General features: G+C 40.9%; 2 protein-coding genes across 9 annotated transcripts in view; one reads left to right on the top strand and one right to left on the bottom strand.

The window, feature by feature from the left end:
• Positions 1–403: 403 nt before the first annotated feature.
• nsun6 (NOP2/Sun RNA methyltransferase 6) lies at positions 404–10797 on the top strand. Of its 2 annotated transcripts, none has more exons than XM_033639164.2 (12): positions 404–448; positions 1771–1854; positions 3916–4071; positions 4157–4251; positions 4933–5039; positions 5143–5296; positions 6513–6594; positions 6712–6831; positions 7016–7160; positions 7256–7401; positions 9865–9990; positions 10076–10797. In XM_033639164.2, the coding sequence occupies exons 2-12, from the start codon at positions 1780–1782 to the stop codon at positions 10256–10258; spliced, it is 1389 nt and encodes a 462-aa protein (XP_033495055.1). In that variant the 5' UTR covers positions 404–448; positions 1771–1779; the 3' UTR covers positions 10259–10797. The 2 variants fall into 2 exon arrangements, with proteins under 2 accessions (XP_033495055.1, XP_033495053.1); XM_033639162.2 differs by having other exon boundaries at positions 4154–4251.
• A 595-nt stretch (positions 10798–11392) lies between these two features.
• The window catches only part of cacnb2a (calcium channel, voltage-dependent, beta 2a), a 97079-nt gene continuing 81041 nt past the window's right edge, over positions 11393–27430 (bottom strand). For all 7 annotated transcript variants that reach the window (XM_033639169.2, XM_033639174.2, XM_033639171.2 and 4 more), the window contains 7 exons: positions 25209–25289; positions 25045–25103; positions 23294–23403; positions 21242–21393; positions 19083–19178; positions 18398–18580; positions 11393–16029 (listed from right to left, as the gene is read on the bottom strand). In XM_033639169.2, the coding sequence (XP_033495060.2) occupies positions 15274–16029; positions 18398–18580; positions 19083–19178; positions 21242–21393; positions 23294–23403; positions 25045–25103; positions 25209–25289 (1437 nt within the window). In that variant the 3' untranslated portion in view covers positions 11393–15273. The remainder of the gene's footprint in view (positions 16030–18397; positions 18581–19082; positions 19179–21241; positions 21394–23293; positions 23404–25044; positions 25104–25208; positions 25290–27430) is intronic.

The following is a 27430-nucleotide window of genomic DNA, read 5'->3' as shown; positions in this document are numbered from 1 at the left end:
TAAGTGTTTCTTCATTATTTTTCAACAACTATATATATATATATATATATATATATATATATTTGGTCACCCATAAGTGGAGGCTGCTGGCGTATAAAAAGATTATTAATGACAACATACTAAAAGACAGTGGTAATAATATAAAATATGTTTTCATTTGAGAACTTTAAATTGTTGATTAACACTGCACATGAATAATCACTTAAAATGTCATTATATGTGCTTACAGTCACATTATAGTGTGTATTAAATCATTTATTAAATGTCTGTATACGGTATGTATCATATATTATGTTTATCTTAATAAAACACTCACAGATCACACAGGTGCTGAGATCAACAGGCTGCATTACTGCGGTTTATGAATTCAACTAGTGTCATGTGACCAAGTCAGTGACGTATACGGAAGTACCGGTCAAAACACGGATGCTCCATGCTTCCATAGAAAGTAAGTACAGAAAGATGATTTTAAAAACCTTTGCATCGCTATTAGACTTTAATTAGGAAATTAATTTAAATGAACGCCTTTTAATTATGAATTTAAGTAGCAGATGTGTTTAACAGCGATGACGACAAGCTGTCAGATTATAAATATGAGCCGTGTTAGAGGTAAAGTAGGTTTATTATGAGTTATTATTTAATGTTAAGAGGAGACACACTCCGTCAGGTTATCACCACACACGGCTTCTGTTATTTAGATATGTCACATACATTTTATTTTAAGATAGTGCCGATAATAGGTGGGTTAACAGGATACATAAACAAGAACTATAATCAGTAAAAGACCAAACTAAATTAGTTCTTCATCTACATTTGTCTTTTGAAAACATATTATTTTAGAATTCATTTGCTCAGCTTGTTTTAATCTGAATTTTTACTGCAGTTAAATTGTGACTCTTTATAATTTTAGTGATTTTAAATTGATGAAATTATCTATTATTTTTCATTCATTATTATTGATTGATTTACTGTTTAATTGTGTTGGGACGCAAAACTCAACAATAACATAGGAACAATACAGAGCAAATCATATCAAACTTTATTTATATAGCACCTTTCATACAGTCATGCAGCCCAAAGTGCTTCACAGAGCTGCAGTAAAACAGCACAGAAAAAGTAACAAGTGAATAGCTAGACATTACAACAACAAACAATAAAAAATAACATTTAAAACCACAGATAAATGCAAAGAAAAGGTAGAAAATGCCAAAGATGACACTTAAAATCAGAGGCAATAAATGATGAGGCATCATAAAGTAAAAGCCAAGTGAAAGCCCCACGGTTTCTTTGAGGTGGAGATCCTCAGATGCTCAAGTGCACTGTTCCATAGACTTGGGCCACAGTGGTTAACAAGACATAAGCAATGTACAAATAGATACAACTTACAAACAATAATACGATAAAATTACAGTAAAAGTCAAGGACAAGCATCACATAGACCATGACCTCTTAAAAAGTGTTTCAGCTTGAGTTAACAATGATCACAGGCATGATTTATTTTGAGTTGTTTTGGTATTATTATTATTATTATTAATGTTATTAAAAATGCCTTTGTTCTGTGGGACTAAACTGCTGCAAAGAAGTGTCTTTCTCATGTGATTATAGGCCACAGTGTAATCAAGCTTTAACCATTTATCGATTTTCAGTCTCATCCAATCAACCTCAGAGGCTCCAGACTGTAACCACATCTGTCTGCAGTCCCCTACGACAGCTCATCAGTCATGATTAATTTGCTTTTCTCCTATTGATTGGATATTTTTCTTTGTGCAGATTGAAGAAATGTCTGTTTTTCCGAGGATTTCTCTGAACCCTGAAGTCACTGATTATCTGCAGAGTGTCTTCTTAAACAAGGAGGTAGGAATTGAAATGATTGCTCTCTTCTGGAGAATCATAAATGCGCATCATGAAAATAAATGTCTTTCTCTCTTTCAGTGCAAAGACACTTGCTGTGCATTCCAGTATCCATACTACCATACTGTATAGCATGTCCCAATACAGTACATAGTATTTCAAATGCAGTGTGCCATAAGCACCAGGATGTTCGATTATATTCAGTCAGATTTTGCAGTATGCATGCTAGCATGCTTTTTCTGGCTATTCTGACCCACAATCCTTTGCACAGTGAAAGATACGTCACATTGACTGTCAGAAGTCACACTGATGGATGACTTCAGGTGACTGATGACCAGTCCATTAGTAATAACAGGAATATTAATTGTTTAATTGAATAAAATAATCACAAATATAACCAACAACAAAAGAGCATAACTATTAAATAACAATGACAGAGAAATTCACAGCCTCTGTAATTTTACTATCATGAATATAATATGTGTGCATTTATTACTTATTGCTAAGTAACAACATCAGAGCTGTCAAGGTTGACCCCGTCTCTGGTGAGCTAAGTAAACGGCATTATATCTCCAATGTAATGGATGGATATATGAGTAAGAGGGTCAAAGTTCAGGGCGTAATGTTATGAGACAATAGTATGTCCCAGCTATGTGCATACTGCATGTAACAGTACATACTTTTTAAGGGCACCTGCAGTACATACTAAAGGTAAAAAGAAAAGGTATGCGATTTAGAACGCACAGAGAGAGGATGCGGGAACCTTCACGGCGTAGCTTAGATTTGAGATAAACTGATGCCATGATTACAAAATCCCGCTGTAAAACCCTCCCTAAGACAGTTTTGGCTTTTAACCAAAATGATGATATCATTTTCAGGGAAATTTATCTCCCCACACAATTGTTTGAATTGTCTTTAATTGCCTGTTTGGCCCAAAAACAGACATATGTAATGATACTGACTCTGAGAAACACCAGAATCAGCCCTAAAAAACACATTATTGTGTGATTTGTATGAAGTAAACTGCAGATGTGCTTGATGTCCTCAGTAGCAGCTGTGGGCCTGGGAACTATTTATTAATGCTGTTTAATCTGGTGACCTGAATGATGTTAATTCAAGTGAAAGTAGTGTTATAATAATAATAATGATCTTTATTTACAAAGCACTTTTTTAAAAACAGAGTTACAAAGTGCTTTACATGTCAGTCATTAAAAAAACAAGACATGAAAACATCAACTGAAAAAACTGATAAAAAACACTTGAGTATATTAAAACAGAGGAAATATAAGACACTCTAAATGAACTTAAAACTCAAGTAAAATCAAGAAAGGCTCTCCGATAAAAGTATGTTTCAAGAAGGGACTTAAAACAGATCACTGACTCGGCCGACCTGATTTCCACAGGCTGACAGCAAATGCTCCGTCCCTTTTAGTTTTCAGCCGGGCCTCTGGAACAGACAAAAGACCTCTGCCGTCCAAGTACCACAAAGTACGTCCTGGCGTGTACGGCATATAGCTGGGAGAGAGACCATGAAGAGCTTTGAAAGTAATCACTAAAATCTTAAAATCTATTCTAAAACACACTGGGAGCCAGTGTAAAGAGGCTAAAACTGGAGTGATGTGATCACGTCTCATGGTTCTGGTTAAAAGCCCAGCAGCTGAATTCTGTACAGTCTGCATTTGATTAAAAGATTTTTGATTCAGGCAAGAAAAGAGGCTGTCGCAGAAATCCAAGCGTGAAGAGATGAAGGTGTGTAATATTGTCTCTGTCTTTAAAAGTTAAGATGGATCATATTTCTGAAATATTTCTAAGATGAAAAAACCTGATTGCACAAGCTTTGTGACGAGCTGCTCAAAACTTAAATTACTGTCAAACCAGACTCCCAAGATTTCTTCCAACAGGTTAGCTATGATCCAATAGGGGACCAGCCAAAGGCAGAATTTCATGTTAATATACTGTGAGGTTGCTTTTTGGGATATTCGCCAAATTTGAAAGGCTGAAACTTGAAATCAGTGAAGTTCCTGTTTAACATTATTTTTTTCATGTCATCACGATCATGTTCAGGTGTTGGCTGCAGTCGGCCATCAGGAGGCAGAGAGTCGTTTCCAGAAGCTGCTCACGTGCCTGTCTCACCCTCCCTTGTACACTTGTGTGCGGGTCAGCACTCATCTCGCCTCCCTGGAAGAGATCAGACACAAGTTAGGAGACGAGCTGAGAAAGGTGAGAGCGACAGACAGGAAGTTACCCACAGTGGTGGTCACTGGAGTCCTAATCATTCAGTGTGTTATTGTTGTTGTTGAAGCAGCAGCTGTGTGGCTCATCAGCAGACGAGATCTCCGTTCAGATTCTTCCTCACCCGCAAATTCCAGATGTGCTGCTTCTTCCCGTCGATGGCCCGAGGTATGTGAGGAATGCTGGAGCAGTGTCTGTATCTGCTCTATGGCGTACACACTTAGCCTTAAATTGCAGGATCAGTCCGACCACTGGGCGAATGTTTCCTGAGGCCGAACCCACATGGAATGTCAGCCAATGACGACAGAATGAAAAAAGAGATTTCCTTTTTTTTTTTTTGGTGCGCATTCAGGTTTGTTTTGATCCAAAGAGATAAATACAGTAATGGCACAATAAAAGATCTGTTTTGGGGTTACATGGTGGTGTTTTCGCATAGGAGTCCCCCTTTATCTTTAATAATAATAATACCATAATAAAATCGTTAAAAGCTAAACTAAAAACTGGATAAAGTAGATTAAAAGAACAAAATAAAAAGATTAAAAAGATATAAGAGGGCTAAAACAATTACAATAATAAAATAACAGATAAAACAAAATAGAATAAAAATGTAAAACATGTATAAGTTCAATGAAAAAGGTGATAAAATTATGCAAATGTGTATAAACCATTCCTAATCAAAAGCCCTGCTGAATAGGCAGATTTTATGTTTATATTTAGAGATCTCAATACTTCCAGCAGCTCTCAGGAAGTTAAGATATGCTGTATCTCTTGAGTATCTAGGCTCTGCTACAGTCAAGGACATCCAATGTGTTTATAAAAGTGTGACCTCCCTCTGTCTCGTCTTCTCAGACCTGTGCAGCAGCTAAGCTCAGAGGTGGTGGTTGGAGCTCAGTGTGGCAGTGCCGTACTGAGAGGTGCTCATGTCTTTGTCCCAGGGATCCTCGGCAGCCCCAAGTGTGAGTGACACAAAGACAGATGCTGTTACAGTCGATTAAAATACAAATTTAGTTTGTTGGTCGTGGTTATCTAACATGACTTTGTGTCTTTATTTGTGCACAGACATGAAGGCAGGAGATGCGGTGTCTGTCGTCTCTGACCTGGAGGGTCGGTGCACCCGAGGATCCTCAGACTTTCAGGGAAAGAAAGTGTTTGTGGGGAATGGAGTCGCTCAGATAGACCGCTCTGACATCTTCTGCACAGATAAACCTGCCAAGTAAGTGGAGTTTTTTATTATTATAATGATGTGTGGACAGGACTGACACAGCGTCCTGATGTTAAAGGAATACTTCCCCCACAAAATGATCATGAGTACATGAATTACTCATCACGTGATACATTGAATTATTGAAGAAAACTTTGTCTTCTTGCATGTCTCTACAGTGAATGTAGAATCCAAAAACAGAAAATTCTTGAATGAACTGAAGTCATCAGGGGCTGCATACGCTATATAGAAATGTCTGTTTACAAACTCAGTAGTGTAATCTGTGTCATTTTGGCTCAAAACTTAGCATTCAAAACACTTTTGCATAAACCATCTCATGTACAGACAGGTGGTGCACCTCTGCAACTCAAGAAAATGCACATGCAGAGTTCAAACACACACACACACACTGGCCCGGACATGCAGCCTGTATGAAAGTGATATAAAATAGAAGAAGAAGATATACTTTATTAACCCCTGAGGGGAAATTCATTATTTGAATACACACACGCACAAACAGGACCTATACATGCATTAAATGGAGAGATATAAGGCCAGGTGGCTCTGACATCTTTGATAGGCACCCTGAGCAGTCTGGAGTACAGTGCTTTAGTCAGGAACACCTGGCACTTCTCCAGCTGCCAGTCCATGCCCCATACTTCGCCCGTATGGGGACTTGAACTGGTGACCCACCAGTTCCCAACCTAAGCCTTTATGGTCTGAACTACAGCTGCTCTGATTGGTATTGGATTGTAAGATTTTAGTAAAAATGCTTGTGTTTGGGAGGTGCTGAGCATTCGATGGATAAATGAGACTTGGATCACACTGCAAGAGTTTGTAAACAGATGCTCTGATATAGTTTTTCTCTTGTTAAATGAGGCCCCCCTTTACCCCAGTTTATCAAGAATTTTCTTAGTTTTTGGATTCTTCGTTCCCCGTGGAGGCATGTGAGAAATTCAGCGTAATACAAGATGAGTGATAAACAAATGGTCATTTTGTGGATGAAGTATTCCTTTAAGTAGTTATTAGCTTCAGTGTAATATGAGAAGGATAATGTGAAAGTGATGTGACACAAAACAGGTGCTCTTGATGCAGAGATAGGTCGTCACTGTCCACAAAACAAGACAATGGTCTATCACTCACATCTCCCCCTGGGTCAAATTGGTGATTGTCTGGCCTAAAATGAAAAGAAAAACATGTATTCAGTCCTTGTCGTCTGTTATTCTAGAGGAATAGGTGTTCAGATGGTGGAGCCACTTTATCACAGTCCTTCCTTCGACGGTGTTCTACCCGACCTGGTGTTCCTGCAGGTATTTATATTATCAGAATGTATAACAAAGTGATTATGTGTATTGTTCCCTCTACTGCTGCACTGGTTCAGTTTGTGTTTAGCCACTTTACATTTGTTGTCTTGTCATGTTGTACAGAACCTTCCCTCTGTGGTTGTGGGACACGTTCTTGGGCCTCGTCCTGGAGAACGGATCCTGGATATGTGTGCTGCGCCCGGAGGGAAGACCTGCCACATTGCTGCGCTCATGGGGGATCAGGTACAAGTTGTACAGTCAGCTGCAGATGTTTGCTGCAGAATCCAGTCATAAAGAATACATCTCACATATCAGGCTGTATCAGCAGTGGTTCCCCAAAATGGAGTATTTTTACATAGCTGTATTGAAGTAAAGGATCTGAATACTGTATAGCTGATGCTTTTTGTGCCTTGTCTGTCTCACACAGGGTGAGGTCTTTGCTCTGGACAAGATCAGAAGTAAGATCGATAAAATTCGTCAAAACGCCCAAATGTTGCAGTTACGTTCCATCAAAGTTTACTGCTTTGACAGCGCTAAAGCTGTGAGCAGTGACTCGGGACAGGACGCTCAAGGTACAGAGTGACAGCAGGGTCACATAAATATACATATATATGATGCCAGGACTCTGTGTATATATGAAGCACTTGTGTTTCTGAACGTATCGCAGGACCTCCCTTCCCTCCTGAAAGCTTTGACCGGGTTCTGCTGGACGCCCCCTGTAGTGGACTCGGACAGAGACCCAACATGTCCTGCACCTGGAACCTGAAGGAGATCTGCTCCTACCAGCCACTGCAGCGCAAGTTATTCCATGCGGTAGGTTTTACCACACAGATTAAAGCATTTAACACATTTCTTTCCCTCACATCACAGTGACAGTAGCTTATGTTGACCAGTAGATGGCAGCATTGTGTAACTGTGACACTGCTGTGTGATTAACCAGCTTGAATTCACATATTAAAGGGAGAATACACCTCAGAATATTTAAGGAAGTTTTTTCTCATCTTTTCCTTGTAAATTTGATCATCAAGAGACTTTTTAAAATTCATTGCACTGATGCTGTACAATAGAAACTTTTCTATGCTTCTACACTGACCTTGGTGTTAAAAAAACTTACACATCGTGTCCACAGTAGCTGGTTAGTTTTGCAAAACAGCTCCAGAAAGTATTTCTGCTTCTACCTTCAGCAGTAGTCACACTGTTTTTTCATTACTTGTTATACAAATATGCATAAATGTAAGCTAAAGCCAATACAGAGCTCCATCAGTGTCCACCAGCATTTCCTCAAAGTTATTCAGCATCTAGACTGAAGAAAGACTCATTTTTGGCAGATATCTGTCACCTTTATAAAGCACATACTAACAGAAGTAAAAGGTCCAATCTGTAGGATTTAATGGCATCTAGTGGTGAGGCTGCAGAACTCAAAACTTCTATGTACCGTACTGTGGCTGATGCAAAAACAGGCATGGCCCTGTCTGAAGCCGGTGTTTGGTTTGTCTGTTTTGGGCTGCTGTAGAGCAGCATGGTGGCCTTTATGGATCAGGACTCGCTTCCTATATACATATATATAGCTCATTGTAAGGTAACAAAAACAGGTGGTGGTGATTATACACTAATAAAGACATAATTAAGAATATTTCACACCATTTCTGCCAGTAGTTACCCCTAGATCCTACAAACGGGACCTTTAAACCCGCAATGGACTCTTTGGCCACTTGGGGTCAGCAGAAATAATTTGTTATCAAAATATTGACACATCATCAATATTAAAGTTGATATGGAAAACCTGTTAGTCAAGAGTTTCACATTTACACATCCAGCAGTTAAGGAAAAACATTCAGTTTCATTTGTTTGGACTCTGGATTTTTGAGCACTTGGTTAATTTAAGTCCAACAGTCAACCCTCCTTTAGCTCTTTTTAGAACTCCACTGTGTTCACTAGCTAGTCTCTTACTGTGATGGTAAACAGTTAAAGTTTGCTGCTGAGTAGGTATCACACACTGGCTTTATAAAGGTTCAGTGTGTAAGATTCAGGGGTATTTGTGGTGTCTAGTGGTGATCTGAAGATTGCAACCAGCTAAAAACTTCTGCCAGCCAGAATTCCTTCAGTGTTAATTGTTCAGAAAGTTTTTATCAGGAGCCGAATTATCCACACAGGTCTCTTCTTCTCCAAAACAAACGGACCAGGTACTTAGAATTGCTAAAAATACTGAATCAAACAGTTTCACGTTACAAATCAATGCATCTCGGACGCTATTCGGCATCTTGAGACTCACCCACAACATGCTATTGTGTGCTCACCCCTTTTCTCTCATAAGTTAATGTTTGCTCACCTTTGTCTGATCCAGACGTTCAGGAGGTTTTTACCATAACCTGTATTATCCACAGAGGTCTGTTCCTATCCAAAACAAACAGACCTGGTAAAACACAGAATAATGTAGTTTCACTTTATAAATCCATGTATTTCTGATGCAGTCTGGCATGTCACTGGAGCCGGCTAGTCCAACACATGCTAATGTGTGGTCACCTTTTTTCTTAGATAACGTAAGATCCAAACATTCAAAAGGTTTTCATCAGAAGCCGAACTATACCCAAAGGTCTCTCCCTTAAAAACAAAACAAATGGACCAGGTGACTGAAACTGGTAAAAACACTGAGTAAAGCAGTTTCACGTTACAGATTAGTGTAACTCCGGTGCTGCAAATTGCATTTGGGCTTCTTACTTCTTACTGGTTTGTCCATTCTGGGCTACTGTAGAAACATGGTGATCTCTATAAATGAAGACCTGCTCCCTATGTACATATAAACGGCTCATTCTAAGGTGAGAAGAACATAACAATTCTTATTTTCAGGTGATTATACACTAAAGAAAATATACTAATTTCTGCCAATATATCCCCTAAATCCTACACACTGGACCTTTAAGGGGGATTTAGTGGCATCTAGTGGTGAGAAGTGCAGATTGCAACCAGCTGAAATTTCTCCTGGTTAGAATTCCTTCATGTTCATTGTTCAGGAGGTTTTTACCAGGAGCTGAATTATCTACAGAGGTCTCTTCCTCTCCAAAACAAACAGACCATGTGATTCAAACCAGTAAAAACACTGAATAAAGCAATTTTGTGTTAAAAAAAACCAAACATTTTTCCGGCACTGGTCATTGTGAGGGGCTGCTAACTATGATGGACGAGGCCAAAATGTGAATGGCCCTATCTAGAGCCAGTGTTTGGTTTTTCTGTTATTAATTACAGCTGATTTAATAAAAAGGTTTTTGTTTGTTGCAGGCAGTGCGGTTGCTGAAGAAAGGCGGGGTTCTTGTTTACAGCACCTGCACAGTGACTCTAGCAGAGAATGAGGAGCAGGTAGCCTGGGCCCTCAGCACCTTCCCCTGCCTCACACTTAAGCCTCAGGTATGACACCTCAGCCTCGTGGACAGACTCACAAATATGTATTGAGATGTTTGGAAACCTCACCACATCACGCTCTCGTTTCCAGGAGCCTCACATCGGCGCAGAAGGCATGCTGGGAGCCGGCCTGTTACCTGAGCAGCTGCGACTCCTCCAGAGGTTCAGTCCCGAGCTGAGCTGGGATCAGACAGAGACTCCAGCAGCCGCCCTCCCCCGCAGAGCCGACGGGGACACTATCGGCTTCTTTATTGCCAAGTTCCTGAAAAACTGACCAGAGGGCATGTTTCCTCTTACGGCACCATGAGCTCTCACACGAGAACGCAGACGGGAACAATAGTGTTTATATTACCACACTGTGTGTGCTTTGACGGGGCAGTGTTGACAAAGACGCTCACTGCGCTGTTTACAGCATCTGCCTCTTAACAGCTGCTCTCAGAAACTGCGGGCCATATAGGGATAAGCTTTATAAACACCCAGGGCAGGAGAGAGGAGAGTGCACGGGAAAGAGAGGGAGGGAGGGAGGGGGAGAAAGGGAGGCACGTGGGGATGGAGACTGAATGAGTATTGGCAAATGCAGCAGTGCTTGCATCGCCATAACAACAGTGACGACACAGCTGCCATGGTGACAGTGGATTCACTGGATCTCAGAGATCAGGAAGTAGCGTGCAGAAAGAGGTCATGAGAGGTATTAACAATTTGACTTGATTTTTGACAGACTTGTCCAGCCTGTGTGAGAGACATGATGCTGCATGGAGCTCATCCAACAGGAGGAAATTACAGTTTTTCAAAATAAAAGTTCCTTTAAAATAAGATTCTTCTCTCTTCATGATTGTTAAATATTAAACAAGTCGTCTGATTACACTCATGAGACGTTGGTTTGAATACAAATTACAATACTTGAACACAATAAAAATAATGGTCGTCCATTAAAGCTGCTGAATTTATAGACTTGTGCCGACGGCGCACAAACATCTGGCCCGTTCTCCCATCATGCAGCATTTTGAGGACCTTCACAATGACCTCAGCTCAATCCCTCTTCACCATTAGACTCTTCTTAGTCCCTCCACCCACACATCTGTCTGGAAACGCACACCACCTCCCTGCATCTGTGCATTTCACCGTATGCAAACCACCCATTATAATGGCCGCTCTTTTCTGAGATCAGATCTCTGCGAACGCTTGTTTTTCTATTTTGGGGGCGTCTGTGTGTGGAGAAGCTATTTTAGATGCATCCCCTCAGTATTGTCATTCATGTCGATGTTGTCATGACGACTCAGGAGGCAGCCCGATGAGTCTACCTCAATTTTTCAGCAGAGTTTCAGACTATTTATAGGCACCGCTCTCCTCCTCTGTCTGGGTCCCCTGACAAAGCACACATCAAATCCTTCTCCCCCCTCGTCAGTCCTTTGTTTCCAACTTTATTCTTTATATTTATGCATTATGTACATACACATGTACACTGTTAGAAAATCTGTAGTGCTACCAACGTAGCATAGAAATGGAGGAGATCCTGTAATTACAATTGTCAGGCAAAATCAAAGGGAGTGAAGGGACGGGGTGGGTTTGTAAACAGAGGGGCAGCTCAATTCAGATCTCAGTATCATTAATTAACACATGAAAAGTTGACTCTTAAAATAGATCCTGTTGGTCAGGAGAGTGATGGTAAAAGACAAAACTATCTTTGTCTGGTAAACATTTGAATTCTGTAGTGAGGAACCTACTGAGTGAAGAAGAAATCCTAAAATGAACATTCTTAACGTGGGAATTAAACAACATTCGTTAGAAAAAAAGGGTTCAGACTTAATAGAAAGATGAACCTGGATGGAGTTTTGGTAGTAGACCTATCAGTTAGGTTGCAATGTCTTATCAAATTTCACTTTAAACCAACGTGAATCAGAAAAAAGTGCAGAATAAAGGGTGTATCAATGTTATAAAATGTTTCTGGACCCATACAAAGAGAACAGTACTGCATGTAAGAGAGGAAGTTGTCATAGAACTCGTTCGTCTTGGAAAGCAAGACTAAGGTGCACCTCAAGGGAGGCTTAAATATGTCTGAACCAAATTTTTAAAACCATGGACGCAGAATTTTAAAAAGGAACTAAGCAGTAAATGATGAACATAAAATTGGGGGAGTGGTCTGACACTTAGGGAAATATGCTCATTAGCCTTCTTGCACACAGTTTGATGGGAAGATAGACACCATTTTTACCACTGTGTTTGGTAAATATGCAGCTAGCGTTAGCAGCTGGATAGCTTACAGTACATTAGCTGAAGTTAAAGGGATAGTTTGGATCTTTTGAAGTAGGGTTGCATAAGGCACTCATCCACAGTCAAGGTATCACCTATGATAGATGTCAGTCAGCACACCCACAGTTTGAAGAAGGAGATAACAGTACCAACATGAAAGCTAAGCAACTGCTTTACGTTGCCGTCAGACAGCAATTTCCGAAGGGGAACTGAAGCCGTTCTATCCCTCTCTTGAAAGCCAGACTCTTGAGATTAATAATACTTTATCACAGCTGAACACAGGAGCTGCTGGTCTACTGCTGCTTCAGGCAATGAGTTTGTGGCAGACACAATAACACAAACAAACTAGTAGACCAACAACTCGTGTGTTAAGTGAGTTTTAGTTGTTCTTCTGTTCTTCTACTGTTCTTCTCAGTGGAGTCTAGTGGCTTTGACGAGAGCGCAGATAAGGAACTGAAGCTGTTCAGGCTTCCACTGTTGGGAAGGTTACAATTGAAATGTATTTTGTTACAGAGTACTAGTTACTTTGTTGAGAATCGAATAAGTAATGTAACTATTTACCCTATTTTACCAATGATATACTCTACATATAAACCTTTTACCGAAAAGAATATGCTGTTTTCAAATATTAACCCTTTGTAATTACCAACATTTTGATTAGTAACTGTAATTTAATACCTTTTTTCAGTAACTATTACTGATTATAACTACATTCATTTTGTAGTTTAGCATGCACTGGGGCAGTTTGCAGCCAAGTGTGAAGCGGGCGGGATGAGAGTCAGCACCTCCAAATCTGAGGCCATGGTTCTCTGCTGGAAAATGGTGGATTGCCTTCTCTGGGTTGGGAGAGAGTTGCTGCCTCAAGCAAGGGCGTTCAAGTATCTCGGGGTCTTGTTCACGAGTGAGGGTAGAATGGAGCGTGAGATGGATCGGCGGTTTGGCGCACCGTCTGCAGCGATGCAGGCACTATGCTGGACTGTCGTAATGAAGAGGGAGCCGAAATGCAAACCTTTTGATTTAGTGGTCCATCTACGTCTCAACCCTCACCTATGGTCATGAGCTCTGGGTGGTGACCGAAAGAATGAGATTGCAGATACAAGCGGCCGGAAAAAGTTTCCTTCGTAGGGTGGCTGGGCTCAGCATTAGAGATAGGGTAAGGAGCTTGGACAACCGTAGGGAGCTCGGAGTAGAGCCGCTACTTCTTCGCGTCAAAAGGGGTCAGTTGAGGTGGTTCAGGCATCTCTCCAGGATGCTTCCAGGGTGCCTCCCAACTGGTAGGAGGCCGCGGGGCAGACCCAGAATATTACATATCTCATCTGGCCTGGGAACGCCTCGGAATCCTCCAGGAGGAGCTGGAAAGCGTTGCTAGAGCAAGGAATGTCTGGAATACTTAGCTCAGCCTGCTGCCCACGCGACTCAGCTTTGGATATGCAGTTGAAAATGGATGGATGGAATTCCATTACCTTGAACTAGTAAGGGCTACTTGACAGGTAAAGCAGTAAAAATATTCTCAATATAGCGTACACTTTTTTTTAGGTGGACTTTTTTAAGTTGTCTAAAATCGATTTTGCTGCTGCCCCCTTCCACAGCATTGCTTAGCTTCCATGTTGGACTCCAGCCTGCTTCTCCAAACTGGAGGTGTGCTGACTGACATCTACTATGGGTTATACACTGTCTATGGATGAGTACCTCTTACAGCTCCACTTCAAAAGATCCTAACAATCCCTTTAAGCCCTGCCGTAAAACCAAAACTTGTGCTTAGACTTAATTTTTTGTACAGACAAAACACGAGTTATAAAGTGTTTTACTTCAGACTAGCTGTTTCTCCTTGTTTCCAGCTAAGCTAAGCTAACAGGTTGCTAGCTGTAGCTTCATATTCACTAAACATACAGTATACAATAAGTATTGATCATCTCATCTAGACTGAGTTGCCAGTTTATCAGGTAGCTAAAACTAAAGCAGTCTAATACTGTTGTGCTGTTTCTATTATTTAGACCAGTGGTTCCCAGCTGGTCCAGATTTCTCCTTAGTTACATGTACAAGGTCCACACAGTTTAATACATTCAGTGTCATACTTGCATTTGGCCTTGTTGTCAAGCTGTCTCTGTCAAGTAGCTGTCTATTAGTCACTTACTCTACAGCAGGAAATAGCACTTCAAAATAAAAGCCCTGGGCTGGAAATTCACTGTACTTCATTCACTGTACTACATAAAGTGTGTTTTTTACAAAGTTGACACATTCGTGATTCACTTGCGGTCCATTCACAATGGACCCGCGACCCACCAGTTGGGAACCACTGATTTAGACCACCCTCACTGATATAGGGTGGACAAAATAATGGAAACGCCTGCCAGTAAAACCATACGTTATATAATCAGATTGCAGTTTGCAAAATGATTCTAAAATTCAATTTCAAGAAAAGCTGAACATTGTGACCTTCATGAAGTCAGGATTTACTGCAGGACTGTTTTCTTAGATTGCATTTGTTTTAGCTACGTGTACCTAATAATCTGGCAACTGAGTGTAACTCTCAGTAAGAAAGCGAATGAGCTTATTTTCCCAAATGCCAAACTCTTGTTTTAAACAAAAGACCTCTGCAAATACAGCATCAAACTAACTTGGTTAGTCAACCGTTGCAGTCAACCCTAGCAGTAGTCTGAAGGAACAAATTATTCAAGTGGTAGCAAGCAAAACAAATTAATAAAAATAAAAATGCTAATCACAGAAAGCACAGCTCAGTACAGAAAATAATTCTGCTTTTGTGTCATGCTTTATCAAACACAGGTTTAAAATATGCATATTTGAGAATATTCATGCATATCCACACATAAACAACGTCTATGCATAGATACACACATACATATATTTATATATTTATATTTGTATCTATGTAATCAAAATCCTGCCATTGAAAAAGATGCAACAGCATTTACAAAGGAAGTGTACATAAATAGGATGCTGTGGTTTCAGGGTATAGCAGCACGATGGGAGAACAGAATGGTTACGAGTCCAGATGAGCTTCAGGAGGGATTTGGTCTGTCACTGGTGGATGTAGGAGTCTCTGGCCCATTCCCCTGCGTCACCCCTCTTTTTGGGAGCCACCTCCCCCTCTCGGTCCCTGTCTCTGTCCCGGTCATAGTAGTGGTGGTGGTGGTCACGTGCTGGCCGGTGGTGGTGCGAGCGCTGTTTGTTCCGTTCATTATGGTCCTGTTCGCGCTCCTTTGAACGGTGGTGTCCTGTGCTGTGGCCAGCCTCGTCCGCCCCACCGCGGTGATGGTGGTGGTGGTGATGGTGGTTGTGGTCCCGGTGGGGCAGTGGCTCGTAACGCTGTTGCTGCTGGGGGTGCCCCTCCCCCAGGTCCTCCTCTTCTTCCTCCTCCTCCTCTTCCTCCTCCTCCTCCTCCTCTTCCTGGTGGAGGAGCTGTGTGCGTGGCTCGATATAAGCAGAGTCCTTGCTCTCTCGGCTCTCTCTGCTCTCGGGGGTCTCCGAGTCCAAAGTCTCCTGCCGGGAGAGGCCCCGGGTTCGGTTGGTGTGGTGGTGGTGGTGGTGATGGTGGTTGTGGTGCTCAGTCCTGGTGGAAGACGAACGGTGGTGGATGTGCTGGGCTCTCCTAGAGGACTCTGTTCTCAGAGGCCTCTCCTCCTCATTGCCCTCCCCCTCAGCCTCTGCATCGGCATCAGCCTGGTCCTGGCTCTGGTGGTGGTGGTGGTGATGGTGATGATGGTGCTGGTGATCCTCTCTGGAGCCCTTTCTCTCCACTAATGCTTTGTCTCCTTTCTGCTCAGCACTGCTGCCCTGAGGTCACAAACACATGTCAGTCAGTCAGGTGACAGAAAACAAAAAACTGCACTGCAAACACACAAACACGACTCATGCAGATTAAAATTCACTTCACCCTCGTTGCTTCTGGTGCATCATGTGTTTAAATATACACACACTGGAACACACACTCTGCTTGAATATTCATCAACCATCCACTGAAGGTTAATGAATCCTGGAGGAGGCGGACTTTACAGAAAACTTCAAGGTGTTTGTATTTTCAGTCTGCAGGACCACGGCAGCCTCTGTATCTAAAACACCATTATCTGAGGGCCTCTCCACACTCACCACACTAAATCACATGTCACAAGTCTCACTCCTGCTCCTCATCAATATCAGGCATCTCCTCATTTTCAGTCTTACATTTCCCATTGAGATGGCAGTGGATGGAGAGAGGGGCAGAAGTTAAGGGATTATGCAGCATTTACACACTAGCTGAAAAAGGAGTAATAGTTATGTTACACCACACAAAATCATACCATGACAATGACAATCTAATCTGCTTAAAAAAATATAGTAAGACATATAAATTAATTGCATTTGAAATCAAAGGTTTCATTGAATCACAATGTTGACCCACTTCCTGTCTACCTCTCCTCTAAACTGCCAGCCCACAACACACTTAGGGCCAGGACACATGCTGCGTTTTTTTACCGCCTGGAAAGGACGACTCTGTAACAACTTTCAAGGGCACGTAGGCAGGTGGCGCCTGATGATGTAAAGTGACCGTAACCTGCACTATCATAGCCTGACCTGTCAGAAATCTGGAGTTCAGAGCTGAACTTCTTCCAGGTGATGCTCTGGGTAGCCCTGCACTAATATGATCAACTTCTCCTTCATATTTACCACAGACTGATATCTATGGGAGAAAAGAAAAGATATCTGCTGGCTGTGGTTGCTTGTTTCTCGTCACAAGGCATGCAGTGCTTGTTGCTGCATTCCAAAAGTTGAACACTGTTTATCTCAGAGAGCAGCCGGAAAAATAGTCTCTTGGGAACGCTTGTGTACTGCAAAGGCCTCGCTGTTGCTTCTGAGCATGCCACACTTGTGTCTACATCGACAACAATGGACTTCAGAGCGCAAAAATGTGGCATGTGTACTAGGGGTGGGGTAAAAAAATCGATACAGCATAGCATCGCGATATTTTGCATGGCAATATTGTATCGAAACATGGACGCCAGGTATCAGTCTTTTATTATGTACATCATTAATTTCTGCAAATACACATTTTAATACAACTTTTGGTACTAGAATAATAAAATCAATTGCTTTTTTAGTCCACTAGTTGGTGCTGATGTTTATTTTCCTGGTGAGGTCAGCAGAAGACTCAGTCAACAGCATTTGGCAGAAAGTTCATCAAAACGAAGATGAAGGCACTGGACAAAGAAATCGGAAACGTGCCGTCTGTGTTTAAATCAAACGTTTGGACTTATTTTGGATTTTTAACATGGAAGGAACAGAGGACTTGATAGGTGCGATTTGCAAGCATATGAGAATAAATACTCTGGGATTGACAAAGTTCATGACCTACGCCATGTGCAAAGATCTGCGTCCATACAGTGCTGTTGAAAACGAAGGCTTTTGCTACATGCTAAAATCACTTCGTTGGCATGTGACTCCGCCCTGAAGTTTTTGACCGACACAGCCATACCCAAGCTCTACAGAGAAGTGAAGCATAAAGCTGAGGAGTCTTTGAGTACAGCAGGAAGGGTGGCATTAACTCGTGACACCTGGACTTTAAGGTCAGTGGATTCATATGTGACTATAATGGCACATTATCTCACAGATAACTGGCTACTGGTGTGTCTCACGTTCTCCAGACTAGAGCCGCACACTCAGCCTATCTCAATATCACAGCAATATTGTATTATGACCTAAGTATCGTGATAATATTGTATGGTGGGTCCTCTGCTGATTCCCACCCCTAACGTGTACGGGGTCTTAATACGCACTTGTGGCAGACTTCTATCCTAATTCTGCTGTGAAGCGGTTTTCAACATGTATAAGAGCAATGTCTATCCCAGAATTCATCCCAGTTTCCTGCACAGTCCAGTTGTAGCAGTAATGAGTCTTTTAACTGGTTTGAGCACTGATAATTATAGACAGACAGAACAGATGGACGTTAAAGTTTATGATATGTTACATTCATTATGGATATTATTATTTCTGTCAAAACACTACAACAGAGAATCATTCTGTAAAACTGTATGTTTGCTCCAACTTATTGTCTATTATGTTGAAACCTCATTTACTGCAGGTTTTCTTCTTCTCTCCCTTTCCATCCCTCTAGCATTGCCTCTACCACCTCCTATTCCCGCCCTCTCTGTGGCCTCAGCTCTTGTACCTGCACGGCGAAAACTGGGGCCGGGCTGGAGGGCAGGGTGGCTGTGGGCAGCTTCGTTAGCAGTGGGTTGGGGGGGCTGGAGCTGGTGGGGTGAGTGCTTTTCCAGTAGGCCTCCAGGTAATCAGCCATATGCTCACATGCATCCTCCAGCTGGTTCTCATCGAGGATGATGTCGAACATTTCCTGAGGAAGGAGAGACGGGTGCAGACAGAGTTGAATATGAAGGAGAGGAGACATGTGGAGGTCGAGTAAACAAGATGTTAGACTGTAAGACCAAGACGTTTCTTATCTGTAAAGAAATCATCCTGATGTTTATATATACTGTCAGAGCTCTGTTACCCACTGAATTAAACACTAAATAGCATTAGGCCTTAATGCTGAGAAAATCTTAAACAGTAATTCCCTGAAGATATGGACTGCTATTTGAATTAAATTAAGCCTGCACTTTCACAAGCCTGGGGTGCTTGCTTCATTTTCTAAAATAATAACTAAGCAGATTATAGAAGAGCAGAAATAGAATTGGCATGAATTATAACGCTCCCAAAAAAATTCTGACTTCAGACATGCATGAAACTGAAACTCAAAGCCAAAACCATCTCCAAGGGTCAAAACTCTAGGTTGTTTCAGACACTGTTTTCAAGTCAATGGTAATTTGGGCAAATCTGGGCCCACTGCAGAGACTTACAGGAGGGCACTGAGCCAGCTTGTCAGCAGCCACCATCTGGACATTGAGGTGTTTGGCCTGAGACTTGCCTCTGGACTTGATGAGCCTCTGCAGCACCTGAGGGCAAATAAGGCAGCAAGGTCATGTTGGTTTTATTTTGACAAAACTGAGTTTAGGCTTCATGTGGGAAATATTATAATGTACAAAAAATCCAGACACAAAGACGACAGCTTCTTTTGAAGCCCTTACAATCAACAAACTACATCAAGTAGTGTGCTCAAAGAAGAACTGAGGTTCTTGTACTTTACTTGAGTATTTGTTATTTCTGCTACTTTATATTTCTACCCCACCACATTTAGGAGGTAAATATTGTACTTTGTAATCCACAAAAAACATATGATGAATTTATAAAACACAAGGCATTGTTAATCCAGTTTCCTACGGTGTTGTCTTGTGACTCCTAACACAAAAGCACTGTCTAGTTAGGAGCTATTGTCACATTTCAAACATGTATGAGTCGTCAGCAGTTCCATCAAAGAGACATTTCCTCTATAAACTTCTCACATTTGATTAACCGTTTGAGGCCCAAAGAGTAGCATTATAATACATTATACAAACAGTCAGTTCTGACCAGACAGGAGGCACTCCATGAGTGAGGTTGTCACGATGCTTGTAATTTGTTCACAACTTAAGTTTCACGCGCAGTCTATCAAGTCATCAAATAAAAAAGAACACTGCTTCATTGCCAGGTCACTAGCGGTGCTCTGTAGGCCAATGATAGCAACCCCTGTTCGTACCCGAGAGGATTAGAAGAGCGGTAACAAGTGCAGAAACTTAGCTGCTGCGGGGTGGGGGGTGGTCATCGTCATCAAAAGTGATTCATGAAGCCAAACTTCATTTTTCGCTTTTTGCAACCCCATTAATCATTTCAGGATCCCTCAAATTCATCTTGTGATCCTTTGAAGGGGACGCGACCTCCAGGTTAGGAACTGCCAGACTAAATTAACTGTTAGGTAAATTAGTTAGGTCCTTACTGTATCTAAGGCAGTTAACCCAGCTCAGTCTCAGCCTGCTACAGTATTAAAATGCAGCTGATGCCTTCATGCTTTAGTAAAAGAGTAATCCACAAATTTAACATGTCACTCCTGTAGTGTTGTCAGACATCACTGTTTCCCCATACACTGATTTATTGGTGGCGGCCCACCACAATATCGACATTGGCCGCCACGCATTCATTTTCTATCTGTCTTTTATTTTTTTACTATGTAAAATTCAATAGCCGATCAAATAAAACCTGGACTCTTGCTCTGATGTCTGCAGTCACTCCGCAGCCTCACTCCGTGTCCTGCCCACAGCAACATTCATTGGTTACATATCATGAGTAATGAGCCACAGACAGCAAAGACAAACAGACCTGAGCTGCTGTGCCCTCGTAAGTGAGCAAAGCTGTGTGTCGAATGTGAGGGAGCAGATATGATCGAAGTTGTGAGAAACATCAACATCCTAGAAGCAGCAAAAACTCCTGGTGTTTCTCATGGTAATGTTCTGCTGTTAGCAGGCTAATAGTAATATCTGCATGTAATTGCAGTTGTGTGAGTGTGAGAACTGCAAGGAGAAGAAGGAGTGAGGCTGGATGCAAAAGATGTAGTCCATGTCCAGATTATCATAGTTTATAAGTGATCAAAATGCAGCAAGGTGACGTACAGACATTTCCTATAACTGCTAATAGTTCTTATTAAGTATAGCATTTACTTGTAATGGAGTATTTTTACGGAACAGAAATGACTAGAGTATTTTTTCCACCACTTTTGATACAACTTGTAAAAGCAGTTTAAGTTTAGCTGTATATGATGTGGCAGCAGACGTAACTGAGACGACAGCTGGTAGAGAGAGTTTTATTTTATCCCACTGCGACTGTGACTCACACTGATGCCACTTTAATTCTAAGCTTGTATCTCATCCCTCCTTAGCTATGCCTCTTCTCATTCTTTATGTTACCCAAATGTCTGTTTTTTTTATTGATCACTGAATCATGAGCTGTTTTTACTCATGCTGAAGGTCAAAGTGATGAATCAGTTCCGTCACACACGCTGTATACACGTATTTAAAGTCACAGCTAGGGTTCCTGTTATTACACACACACTGACTGGCTCTGTGACTGGATCAGACGTTTGACTCACCTTGGGAGAGGTGATCTTGACGTAGACAATGATGGGGGCGAGGGAAGTCTTTCCGAGCTGTGACGGGTGGTTGATGGTGTCGGCGTCCAGAACAACCAGCTGTAACGTGCGGGCCAGTTCGAAAATCCGCTCAATCTCACTCTGGACTTCAGCTGAAGAAGAAAAGGAGAGGAGGAAAGTTCAACTTATCATGTTCTGTTACCTCTAACAAATACCGACTGGTACATTACACAACCCCACTCCAACAGATGACAACGTGACTGCAAAAACTATCCTACAAATATCAGAGCAGGGCATGGTGCCCAATCAGAGAAGAATCATGGCCAGGCTTCATGACTTCCAGTCACGACAAAGTCTGAAGTAAACTGATAACGTGAAAATATTCCAGCCCAAATGCTCATTCAGACCGCGAATGAGTCACCAACTCTTGTTTCACTAAATCTCGCTTAAGTGTGCCCAAGGGGTGAAACAGTTTCACTTGTTTCCGATACAGAATTTTCCTGAAATCATTTATTGTATCTTGACGCAAGGAAGGCTTCACTCACATCAAACAAATGTTGCTTAAGAGTCAAGAAAATTCATGAAAATGTTCAAATCTTGATCAAATCTAGGCAGATTTCTTTTGGAGAAAGTGAAGATTTCTGACTCTATAGAGCACGAAATGGCCTGTTAAAATGGATATATATTTTCTTTTAGATTAAGAAACTGATTAATTAAATAATGCATGTCACTGGATACTTCATCCCCCAAATGACCACTTGTATATCAGTTACTCACCATGTGCTACGTTGAAATAAACAACACTAAGTTTTTCTTGTTTGCCTCCGGTGAGCAAAGAATCCAAAAACTGAGAAAATTCTTGATGAACTGAAGTTTAACAACAGCAAAACTATATCAAAACATCTGTTTACAAACTGTCACACAACTCATGCAGTATGACCAAGACTCACTGATCCGGTCTGATGCTTAGCACTTACCAAACTGACAGCCCTTTGTGACGAGGAACTGAATTAAAAGTGAAACTTATCAATGCTCCTTCCAAAGCCTGGCTCCACTGACAAAAACAGTCATTTTACTTCACTGAACACGGGAATTTTCTTAACAAATTTAATGTAACAAGGGGTGAGTAACTGATACACGATAGGTCATTTGGGGATTGAAGTATTCCTTTAAATCTAAGAGTTTTGGGTGAAATACGGAGGAAGTTTTTGCTCTTAATGAGTCTCTATTCTAATGTATCATTAAAATGACAGTAGAGGTATTCAAGTTTCATGTTCCTTTATTTATGTCTAATTGTTGTTAATTGTTGCTTCACCTTTAATCTTGTTATAGGTATTGATTCACTTTTTTAAAATTTATTTTATTTTTTATTTATGTGGATTTTGTTTTTATCATTATCATTTTTGTCATTACTATTATTATTATTATTTTTGCATTTTCTACTGCATGTTCTAATCAGGGAGAGTTCTTGTATGTATGCATAACTTGTTAAATGTATGAAATCAATAAACATATGTTTAAAAAAACAGATGAGGTGGAGGAACTGTTGCCTTAAAGCTCCCTACAGTTTTTATCTGGGACAGCAGCACACCACTGAAAAAGACTGGGTCAAATCATCAAGTTGTAGTGTGGCGGCTTTGGGTAAAAATGAAAAAAATCAAAGATAATACACGTCTTTCTTTCAGCTTTTCCTGGGACTTTTTACTCTGCCGCAGCCGCTTACTGATGCTTTTGTTGATACATAGTAAAGATTGTCCTCTCAGTTTGACTCAGGAATCTGTTTTATTCTAATCACATCTGAACCCAGATCAACCTCAGTCAAATCAGAGCGGCTCTTGAACTTGTTATCTTGCATTTATGCTCTATCTTTCATTCCCAACAAAAGAAAACTGGCCAAGGCCTCTCCGGGCCGTCAGGAGTTATCATTACCATTGTCAAGAGTTCCTTTAATCGTTTCCTTCCTTTTCCACATAAGCTGGTCTCCTTGAAAACATTATAAATCAAAACACCAGATGTTCCCAGGCATTGCAGGGATTTCTGGAACAAACGTACCCAAGTTTGAGCGTGTGTTGGAGCGTTCGATGATGGCATGCTTGCTGGGATTGTTCAGGACTGAGCGTTTGGCAAGAGAGATGTCCGCCGTGACACGAGTGATTGATATTCTGAAACAAGGCACAAGAAAAAAAAATTTTTGACCAGATATTATGGATTTTATTTAACATGAGAAAGAAAGGCAAACACTTGTCTTGTCGGTGTGTTAAAACCAAAAATAGGGAAGCAAACAGCTGCCAAAAATCAGAGTCAGATGAAAGAGAGTAGAGTCTGAGAGTAAAAACAGAAAGAAAACAGTCGTAGATTTGTTGAAGCAACATTATGCAACTTTTCGGGAATGTTGAGTCACATTCCCAGGTCGTCAAATACCAACTTTTTGGGTTGATGCTTCAAACAATAACTAAAAGCTGGATATTGTTACTTTAAAAATCATGTCAGCACACAATATCAGTGGGGATACTTAGTCTTTAAACAGGGGTAACTAAGTTAGCTTGATTTGATTGTGGATAATTTGACCTGGATTTTACAGTTCTTTGCCAACAAACACGTTATTTCCTGCACTCTGGTGAATTTTTATGCACAAATTTGTACATTTTATGCATCAATTTATGGTGTAAATGTCTTAAATTTTGTTAAAAGTCCCCTGCTACTTTTACGTTTTTATTGGAGGGGGCAAATGGACATGTTCTAAATATTGATATTTATATGCGTCCCCCTGAAATCTACACCTATGTTGAAAGGTGATTTAAAATCAGAGCAAGTCCTTAAACCCAAACCTGCAAAAACACTGACTGGATCATAACCACGACTTCTCAGTTTGAACCCGGTGTGTGAACTAATTTTCTAACACAAATTAAAACAGTAAATATTGAGAAAAAAATAGGTGGAAACTAAACTAGTGCTGGTAATAACTATTATTATTATAATGCTATGGTAACAAATTGATATATGTTGGTGCACTAACATATTACAAGCATTGTAACAGTAGATGGTATGTACTTTTAGATTTTTTTTCTTTCTGTTTTACAAATACCATGAAGTGACATTTCAACTGTTTTGTAGAGGTCTATATTTAAAAAAACTATGGGGTCTGTTAAAAAAAAAGTTAATATTACCCCAAGGAAACAAAAAAATATCCAAAGAAAAAATGTTTGCCATTGTTTTTTTGTTTTTTGTTAATAGTGTGGACATTAAGGAGTTAATAGAATGTGCGGATCTCTTGTCTGAAAAGTTTGATTTTTGATCCAGCACCTGTAAAACTTTTTGTTGGATGTGCATGCTCTCCACCCTGCCTCCCTACACACAAAACTCATATACTGTACAACTACTCCTGTGCCTGTATTTCACAATAAGATTTTCAAATTTTCTGTTTATCCTGCATTAGCTGAACTGTGTTTAAAGAACAGCACTCAGAGGGAATTAACAGCACTGACTGTGGCTGCTGGTGGTCTGAGTGGATCTTAGTGTTGTGTAACTTCACGGCCTCTCTGCTTCAGATGGTTGGATGGACTCAACATTGAGTGAGGAGAATCCTGCTCCGCTCTAGGGCCCACTATGGCCTATTAAGGACATGGAGAGGGACTATTTAAAGCAGCAGCACACATCTCCAGGCCAAACAAACTTGTTACACACTCCCTCGGCTAACCTCAGGGGACAGATAAATACCAGCCTATAGAGTTGGAGAGGGAGAGGAGGAATGAGGAAGGAAGCAGGATGAGAGTTTGTTTTTTAAAAGGTCACAGGGATCTTACCTTCCCTCGAATCTGTGTTTCAAAAAGTCAAACAGTGCTTTTTGCATCATGTCTGTCACCTGTGGACGGACACATTTAGGAAGAAAACAGTTAGAAAGGGACAAACATTCTGCAGATAACTTCCCAACAAATGCAATGTTGTGTTTGAAAAGTTCTGATGTTACCTCGTAGCCCTTCAGTGACGGTCCAACCAGAACCACGGGCCGCATGGAAGGCACAACGTCGTACGGAGGTATGTGTTCCGCCTGAGGAGAGGAGAAGGAGAAAAACAGTTGCACACATTTATGGAGACAAACTAAACACTCACCATCACAAATCACTTGAGGGATTTGGAACAACAATGACCCAGACTAGATTTGAAAGCACTGGAACATTGTGAACCATGAAATGGGACGTCCCAACTGGCCCGACAAAACACAAGCTTTGATTTATATAATAAATTTGGAAGTTTACTCTATGGATTTAAGCATCATCAGGTCGTCAATATTTCAAAGTATCTTACAGTAAACTCCAATATTTTATAATGATTACTATCCAATATATAAATCCCCTCATTTCATGGTTCTGATGTCACTGAATAAAACTATGTGACAGGAAAGGTTAGTCGGACGGGGAGAAAAAGCTACAGTAGATCAACAGAAGCTACAACTGAAAAACGTGGAACCGTTTAGGACAAAGGTAGAAAAAGTTGGGACAAAGTGGGAGCTCAGTTTGTGTAACAGCCTCACTTTTAAAACAAAATCATCGAGGTGATTTTAACAAGATGTTTGACATTAGACCTAAAAAATCAGTTGGTCGTCACAACTAGTCCTGATCAGATTAGCCTAATGGGTATTGGTGTACCCATCAGGCTAGAACCGACTGGAACACATTAGTTTTCTGGCCAAAAATTCAGTTTCTGCTTTCCGCTCCACTATTACTGCCCTAACAATCCATGTGTGTAACCTTACATAAAATTGATTCCAATGAGTTCAACCTGGTAGCTTATACAGATATTAAATTATAAACAAAGAGGACCATTATTAAGTCCATTGAGGTATTAGATTGTGAAACTGGATAGAAAAACTTGGGTCAACGCCTCCCTTTGACAGAATATTATTCTGCAACAATCCTGCTAATCAGTGAAAGAAATACTTTTAAGAAAAAATGCCAAAAGATGTAATTATTCCAGCTTCTCAAGTGTAAGTATTTGCTAGTTTTTATGGTCTTACATGATAGCAAAACTGATGAAGTCAGCTGATTGATCACATGATTACTTTCAATGCAACTAATTGGCGAATCTTTTTCAGGGCACCCTATTTAAACTGCTCTGGCCTGCCTGCTGTTGCTGCTTCCTCTACAAGCTGCTTTGCTGCTGCTCTCCCTGCCTTAAGTTTTCCATATAGGCGCATGGAAGGGCAGGGAGGTTTGCTCTCTCTGCCTCAGACCTTCCTCGTTTGCACGTGGAAGGTCAGAAAGGTTTGCTCTATCCGCCTTAGTCTTTCCACATAGGCGTGTAGAAGAGACTTTCTGCGTAGGCCCAAGGAAAGAGCCATACCGCCAAATATAATACTGCAAATGGAAATAAAGTTTTCTTTGACTAAAGTGTTCCTGACTGAATTATTATTTTGCAGCATCACAACTAGTATGGTAGCAAATCCTGGTCCAATATGGAATGGACTTTACAGTTAAGTAGGAAGCATCTTGGGTATTTAAAACTTAACATTTTATATATATTAAAAGATTCTGCATTTTTTTGTGTGGAAAAACCATAAGAAACTAAAATGAAGTTAATTTGTGAACTTAGGTTCAGGAGCAGGGCCACGCCTCAACCACACTTGTTATTATCTGCCTAGTCTACTTATACCTCGTCAACCCATTCTGCTCTGTTTGTCTCAGATTTCTCAACCCACCCTCCCTTCCCTTCATCCATCATCCTCCCTACCTCATACCTACCAACATTCCTTCATCCTCTCTTCCCTTCTCCCCTCATCTTTTCTTATTCAGTCTGTTGCAGACCTCTCCCATGTCTCATTGTAGGTCATTTGTCTGGGGGGCCTGCAATCAGCTTGGGTGGAGAAACGCCTGAGACAGAGTCCCCACACTGAGTCTATCTCTGCCCGATCTCCAGTTCGTCCTATCAGAAGACATCCCTCTTCCACTGTCACCCCCACTTACATCCCTTCACCAGTCCTTAACAACTAACATGCCCTGAATTACAATTAAACATTTAAACGACATATTGTTGTGGCGTGGTCCTTGCTAGTAAAATCATTATTCAAATGTCTTAAAATGTGTGAAGAAGATCTTTAAATATGTCACCTTGGGTTCTGTGAAAATGCATTACATATATACAGTATATATAATTAATTAATCAATATAAATACTCTGCAGCTTAACTGATAAC

This window comes from Epinephelus lanceolatus, chromosome 20 (assembly GCF_041903045.1).
Source record: "Epinephelus lanceolatus isolate andai-2023 chromosome 20, ASM4190304v1, whole genome shotgun sequence".
In the NCBI taxonomy this organism is placed as follows: domain Eukaryota; kingdom Metazoa; phylum Chordata; class Actinopteri; order Perciformes; family Serranidae; genus Epinephelus; species Epinephelus lanceolatus.
The sequence above is the reverse complement of the archived record's forward strand: the minus strand, read 5'-3'. Positions and strand labels throughout refer to the sequence as shown.